This window comes from Dipodomys ordii, unplaced genomic scaffold (genome assembly GCF_000151885.1).
Source record: "Dipodomys ordii isolate 6190 unplaced genomic scaffold, Dord_2.0 Scaffold17, whole genome shotgun sequence".
NCBI lineage: Eukaryota > Metazoa > Chordata > Mammalia > Rodentia > Heteromyidae > Dipodomys > Dipodomys ordii.
This window is the reverse complement of record NW_012267233.1, coordinates 22437304-22444689: the sequence shown is the minus strand read 5'-3', so window position 1 is coordinate 22444689 and position 7386 is coordinate 22437304. Positions and strand designations below refer to the sequence as shown.

Sequence of the window (7386 nt, the reverse complement as noted above, 5' to 3'; positions counted from 1 at the left end):
GGAGGCTACAATGCTTGATAAGAAATGTACTCATTATCTTGCCCATGTAATTGTAACCCCTCTGTACAGTATTTTCACAATAAAAAAAAAAAAGATTAAAAATTTAAAAAAAAGATAGCACTTTTAATGATTTGGAAATGCAAAATGAAACTAGAATGAGATACCACTTCACAACTAGAATAGCTAAAGCTTTAAAAAGTGGCAAAATACTGATGAGATTATAGAGCAATTAAAACTTACTAGTAGTATTAAAGTTGTACAACCACTTTGGAAAACAGTGATAATTTCTTATGATATTTAAATATACACTTACATATTTTTATACAGTGTCCCTTGAGTTGTTTAACCCCAAGAAATTATATAGTTCCTTGAGGGTTTGTGGAGGTAGGGGGATTGTTTTGTTTTGTTTTGTTTGTCAGTCCTGAGCCTTGAACTCAGGGCCTAGGTACTGTTCCCTGTGATTTTGAGAATTTTTTGAGGCTTAGCTCTTCTGACCTTTTGGTCATTAATTAGAGAGAAGAGTCTCATGGACTTTCCTGCTTAGTCAAGCATCGAACCTTGATCCTCAGATCTCAGCCTCCTGGGTAGCTAGTATTAATGTATGAATAACCAGCACCTTGCTTATGGTTATTTTTCTTGTGCTGTCCCTGAGCTTCTTTGCTCAAAGCTAGCACTGTATCATTTGAGCCACAACTCCACATCCAGCTTTTTGCTGTTAATTAGAGATAAGAATTTCATGGACTTTCCTGCTCAGACTGGCTTCAAACCACAGTCTTGAGATCTCAGTCTCTGAATTGTTCTTCATAATCCTAGAGCTATGGTTTCCCTTCAAGGGCCCACAAGCTACGGGCTTGATTTCAGCTTTTGCTGCTGTTGGGAGGTATTAGAACTGTTAAAAATTTTGGCCTACTTGAAATTAATCCATTGAGAGCATGCCTTTGAAGATCTGAGGACGCTGGCCCCTACCTCTCTGCTTTCCAGTAGCCATGAAAACATACCTACCTCTCCTCTGTGCACCCGTCAGAGTAGACCCAAGATGATGCCAAGTGACCATGGCTAAAAGCTCTCACTCCATAAGCCACAATAAATCTTTCCTGTTTATACGTTGATTATATCAGATATTTTTGTCACAGTGACAGAAAGCCAACTAAAACAACTGGTATATGAATGAACAAATTGTGAAACATCCATATATTAGATACTTCTTGGAACTAAGAAGGAATGAGCGTTCAGCAGCATAGTCTCAAAAGAATTACGTTGAGTGAAACTCAGTAACAAAAGATTACACTATGTAGTTCCATGTATATGGTATTATGACAGAGGCAAAACTATAGCAGAAATCAGATTATTGATTACTAGGGGCTTTACATGGGGAGAGAATTTCAGTTATATAGGAACACAGGGGTATTTTTCCAGTAATGGAAATGTTCTGTATTTCAGTCCTGACTCTATACCTAAAAAAGAGTGAGTTTTAGTGACTAAATTTCAGATAGATACTCAGTTGTTAGCAACTTTCAGAAAAAAAGGCAAGCTTAAAACAAAATTTTTTCTCAAGCATGGTAAGTACTAAGAACAATTCACAAATAAAACCATTAAATATTGCATTTTAAATTCTCAAGAAACAGTTCATACAAAGAGGGAAATATTTTGAAAAAAAATGAAAGTTTTGCAATCTTAGATATTAGGCTAGATATCAAAAGATCCAAAAATAGTCTGGGTTTTTAATATACTTTCGTTTCATAATTATATTAGACATCAGTTTAAAATGCAACAAGTTGGCATAGCAAAAAAATATTTCAGATAGTGAGCCGATTAGAAAAAAAATAAAATGGACAACTCTTAAGTTCTCACAGGTGATTGTTAAGAAAGTTAAAATAGGGGCTGGGAAGGTGGCTCAGTGGTAGAGCGCTTGCCTTGCATGCATGAGGCCCTGGGTTCAATTCTTCAGCACCACATAAGCAGGAAAAAAAAGCCAGAAGTGGCGCTGTGGCTCAAGTGGTAGAGCACTTGTCTTGAGCTGAAGAGCTGAGGGACAGAATCCAGGCCCAGAGTTCAGGCCCCACAACCGGACCCAAAAAAAAAAAAAAAGTTAAAATATTGTATACTAAGACATTTAAATGCAACTCAGAATATAAATCTGCTAAGGCAAGGTCAAGCTTGCCATGTGATAAACAAGTGTTAAAATAGCAAATAAGTGACCACATTAAGAAAAGGTAGGAAACCATCAGCAGAGACCAGGTCAGTGCAGGTTTATAAGTAAGATAAGAAGTTTGTATTTTATTCTACCTACAAGTGGAAGTCATTGAAGGTATTATACCAAGGGATAATATATTTATATTTTGTAAATAACAGTGATTACTTGGTAGGGAGTAGGTTTTAGGTGGACAGGAGAGGAAATAAAAAGAATGTAAATACAAGAGTTACAAGTTTTCTCTAGGTTAATAATAGTACTATTTATTAACAAAAGAGAGATTGAGAAAAGTAGGTTTAGAGATATCTGGTGAGAAATAAAGTTCCTGTCTTAAATTTGAGAGCACTGTTAAACACGTATACATATAGTCTAGTTTTGTGGTGGGAGGTCCTGGTGAAAATTTACATTTTGCAGTAAAAGCACTGAATGGTATTTGTAGCCATGAAACTGGGAGATTGTGGAGAGTATTAAGATAGAATAGCAACTTAGGAAGACACTGTGAGGTACTCTTAAAACTAAAGCGCAAGAAGGATTACTAGTAACATGAAACAAGGGCTCACAGAGTGAATGAGCAATGGTGAGTATTGTGCAAATGTGTGAAAGAAAAATTAGACTTCATAGAGGTGGTCAGAGACTTCCGCAGATGAGACAAAAGGATGAGTAGAAGTGCCAAATAAATGCGGAAGTTGAGGAAAAAGGATATTCTACTCAAGTTGAAGAAAGTGAAAAAAACGGGCTGGGAAGGTGGCTCAGTGGTAGAGTGCTTGCCTTACATGCATGAGGCCCTGGGTTCCATTCCTCAGTACCACATAAGCAGAAAAAGCCTCAAGTGGCACTGTGGCTCAAGTGGTAGAGCACTAGTCCTGAGCTGAAGAGCTGAGGGACGGCGCCCAGGCCCAGAGTTCAGGCCGCATGACTGGACCAAAAAAGAAAGAAAAAGTGAAAAAACAAGGATTAAAGTTGAGTACAGAGAGTGCTAAACTAAACAAAGTTATGAAATAATGCCCTCTGAAGAACAATAGAATGACAGCTCCAAATAGTCCTTCCAAAAGAAGGGAAAAAATTCACCCACTAACTTCTTTTGATAGAGGAGAGTCCCTGGGCAGTTAACTTCCTCACACTTTAGGCTTTTACTTTTGCTCAACAGCCTTCCTCCATTTTAAAGAAAGTTCTGAGTTAGGAAATGAGAGAAGCCGTTAGTATGTACAGAGCACACTGGCAGTGTACCGAGCACTTCCCATGAAAGCTACTGCTGAAATTATCAGTGTCTGCTGCAACATGCTCTAGACAAACCCTTGTGACAAATATCCCCAGGGAGCTAAGGTGAGTGCTGTTTGCCTTCTTTACTTAAACCAACATAAGGAAGTGTTCCATAGTATTTACTTGTAACTGGTACTCAAAATTGATGTGTCAAAAAGAACCTAAAGCAATCTTTGTGCTTTTATATAAGATCATGCATCATCTAGAGAGGTCTGTTTTGTTTTGAACCAGAGCCCAGGATCCTAGGTATTAAGCCTCAAAGAGGTATTGAACCTTTGTTTCTTTAAAACAGCTTAACTTACTGATGACCTATTCGTTAGACTTGTGTCAGTTTATAGCATTATCTTAGTGCTCCTTTGCCTCAAAAACGTTTTTTCTATTGCAGGGTTGATGCCCCTTCATGGACTAAAGTATAAACTTAGATATATTGATCTGCACAGTAATTTTATAGATAGCATTCATCACTTACTTCAGTGTATGGTAGGACTGCACTTCTTGACTAATCTTATTTTAGAGAAGGATGGAGAAGGTAATCCTGTCTGTCACACACCAGGTATGGACTAATATCACACTTCTATATCAGTTAAGAGTTAAAGTTCCTTCATTTACTGAAATTGGGCCTTCTTTTATTTTTAATATTAAGCTTTGTGGTATTTCATTTTATATTTGTAAAAACAATTACAAGTTTAAGAAAAACTAACGTTCTTTTATAAAAGAAGAACATAGAATAAACAGGTTACTAATTCTACTCAGTTGCATATTACATAAGTGAATAACTCAATTAATTTTGTCATTACAGTGTATTCTCATAGTATAATATTGTGTGCATATAAAAATGAGTAAGGAATTTTTTTTTATCTGCTGGCTAAGAGCAGAAAAGCATAGAAACAGCATTCAGATCTCAAGTTCAAGCCCCAGAACTGGTACAGGCTCATGCTTGTAAACCTAGCTACAAAGAAGGCTGAGATCTGAGGATCACGGTTCAAAGCCAACCCAGGCAGGAAAGTACATGAGATTCTTATCACCATTAAACCACCAGAAAACCAGAAGTGGCACTGTGGCTCAAGTGGTAGAGTGTTTATTAGCCTTGAGCAAAAGAAGCTCAAGGCAAAGCCCAGGCTCTGAGTTCAAGCCTCGGGATTGGCAAAAAAAAATAAAAAGAAAAGAACCTCAATTTCCAATAGTTTGAATCTTTATTTTGACTTCCTGTTTTAAGTTGGGTACTTCGCTCTACAACTTAAGGGAAACATTGCTAAAATTAATTTTCTCCCCTTGAAAGTTCTGTATGGATTTGCTAGATTTCTTTTTCTTATTTTTGAAGTTTTCCAGTTACTTAACCACTTCATTAGCTTTGTAAGCGCTGTTTCTACTAATTTAATTATCAAGTCGGTCCTAATGTGTTGCATTTGTCATATTTAATTATCTTTAGGGAAAATAAGCAATATGTTATTGTATACAAATGCATGTATCTTAATATTTTTATGTATAAGGCCAAGGAGATGATTGTTTGTTTGTTTTTTAATATTTTTTTGGGGTCCGGTCGTGGGGCCTGAACTCTGGGCCTGGGCGCTGTCCCTCAGCTCTTCAGCTCAAGACTAGTGCTCTACCACTTGAGCCACAGCGCCATTTCCGGCTTTTTTCTTTTTGCTTATGTGGCGCTGAGGAATCGAACCCAGGGCCTCAGGCATGCAAGTCAAGCGCTCTACCACTGAGCCAGCCCCAAGGAGATGTTTTATTAAGGATATGCTGCACTTCGATTTGTTACTATTTATGTAAAAAATAAATATATGTCATCTTTAGCTTCCTTTGCAGGATAAATTGCACCTGGGTCTCATGAATTTAAAGTAATTTTTCAGAAATGATTATTATGACTTATATCAAGAGGATTGTACTGGGAGGGTGAAGGATACAATTTTGTTTCTTTTGTTTATTTTGTTATTACATGCTAGAAAAGCTTCATAAGGTAGTGTTTATTACAAGTTTATTGCTTTCTGAAACTAATGTTACATTTAGCTGATGGATCAGCTTAATTTATTTTAAAATAATTAATATTTTAAAATGTTTAAATTTTTATTTTGAATAATTTGTTTCCAAGGGTACAGAGAAATTATTCTTCAAACTTTGCCACAGCTCAGAATATTAGATTGCAAAAATATATTCGGTGAACCAATAAATTTGTCAGAAATGAATACATCACACCTGCAGTGCTTAGAAGGTCTTTTGGATAACTTAGTTTCTTCTGATTCTCCCCAAAATATAAGTGAAGATGAGGTGTAGTATTGTTTTTTTCCCCCTAATACACCTTCAAATTTTAATGAATTAGTAAGTTTAAATTTATAAGGATTCTGATTTGCTTTTTTGTCATACATAGATCATTGATAGCATACCAGTTGTATCATCACCCCCTACTGTGTTACCTCCCTTGGAGCAATTTGGAAGTATACCACCAGATACAGTTGTGACATCATTTTTATCTGTGTGTCCATCTGAACCAGAGAAAATTAACCAGGAAAGTGATTTTCAGAATGAGATGAAACTTCAGAAATTAGATGACCAAATTTTACAGCTTCTCAATGAGGTAACTTTTCCTAAAGCCCCTTCGTATGCTTACTAAAGAAAAAGTAATTATAAAAATGTACAGATGCCAGTGGCTCACGTCTATAATCCTAGCATAATCCTAGCTACTCAGGAGGCTGAGATCTGAGGATCACGGTTCAAAGCCAGTCCGAGAAGGAAAGTCCGTGAGACTCCTATCTCCAATCTCTGTGGCTCAAGCAGTGGAGCACTCGCCTTGAGCTGAAGAGTGCAGGGACAGCACCCAAGCCCAGAGATCAAGCCCCATGACCTACAAAAAAATTGTACAGCCGGGCGCTGGTGGCTCACGCCTGTAATCCTAGCTATTCAGGAGGCTGAGATCTGAGGATCACGGTTTAAAGCCAGCCCGGGCAGGAGAGACTGTGAGACTCCTTTCTCCAATAAACCACCAGAAAAAACTGGAAGTGGCACTGGAAGCTCAAGTGGTAGAGCGCTCGCCTTGAGCTGAAGAGCTGAGGGACAGCGCCCAGGCCCAGAGTTCAAGTCCCATGACAGACAAAAAAAAAAAATTGTACAAGCTGATCAGCCAGAAACAATCTATATTGGATGTATTAACACGTGCATTTGTATTTTCTTTTAGAGAAATAGTATTGATTATAGTAATTGTGGTAGAAAATGCTAATATACATTCTATTTTTCTTATTAACTGTACACTTTCATATATAATTCCTTTGCCTTGTTCTGTAGTACTTCACATTGCTTCACTATGTATTTCAACTTTAAGTAAATTGAGGACTCTTTGAACTGAGTATTTGATAATGAAAAATATGCAGACAAATCCAAAAGACGGTTATCTCCAATTAAGTAGCAAAAAGCCAGAACTAGCAGTAGTGGCTCAAGTGTTAAAAGGCCAGCCATTAGCAAAAAGCACAGGCCCTAAATTCAATTTCAAGTCCTGGCATAGATGGATAGATGATTGATAGATAGATCTAGAATTCACAACTGAATTCACTTACATGGTTCCTGCTTCAATTTCAGCTTTCAGCAGACTGCCACCTAAACTATACTTTTCTGAATTGTTAAGTCATTTTATATCATTGCTTCTAATTTTTAGGGTGTTTTTGGTTTTGTTTTGTTGTTGTTTGGGGTTTTTTGCTGGTCCTGGGGCTTGAACTCCAGGCCTAGGCACTGTCCCTGAGCTTCTTTGTGCTCAAAGCTAGCACTCTACCACTTGAGCCACAGTGTCACTTTCAGGTTTTTCTGAGTAGTTTTTTGGAGATAAGAGTCTCATGGACTTTCCTGCCTAGGCTGGTTTTGAACCATGATCCTCAGATCTCAGCCTCAAGAGTAGCTAGAATTACAGGCGTGAGCCACCCACACCTGGCTAAGGGTTTTTTTTT

At 37.4% G+C, this 7386-nt stretch overlaps 1 protein-coding gene across 1 annotated transcript in view; it reads left to right on the top strand.

The window, feature by feature from the left end:
• The window catches only part of Lrrcc1 (leucine rich repeat and coiled-coil centrosomal protein 1), a 30654-nt gene that overhangs the window by 3708 nt on the left and 19560 nt on the right, over positions 1 to 7386 (top strand). The window contains exons 4-6 of the mRNA XM_013012494.1: positions 3837 to 4004; positions 5547 to 5722; positions 5823 to 6029. Coding sequence (XP_012867948.1) covers positions 3837 to 4004; positions 5547 to 5722; positions 5823 to 6029 — 551 coding nt within the window. The remainder of the gene's footprint in view (positions 1 to 3836; positions 4005 to 5546; positions 5723 to 5822; positions 6030 to 7386) is intronic.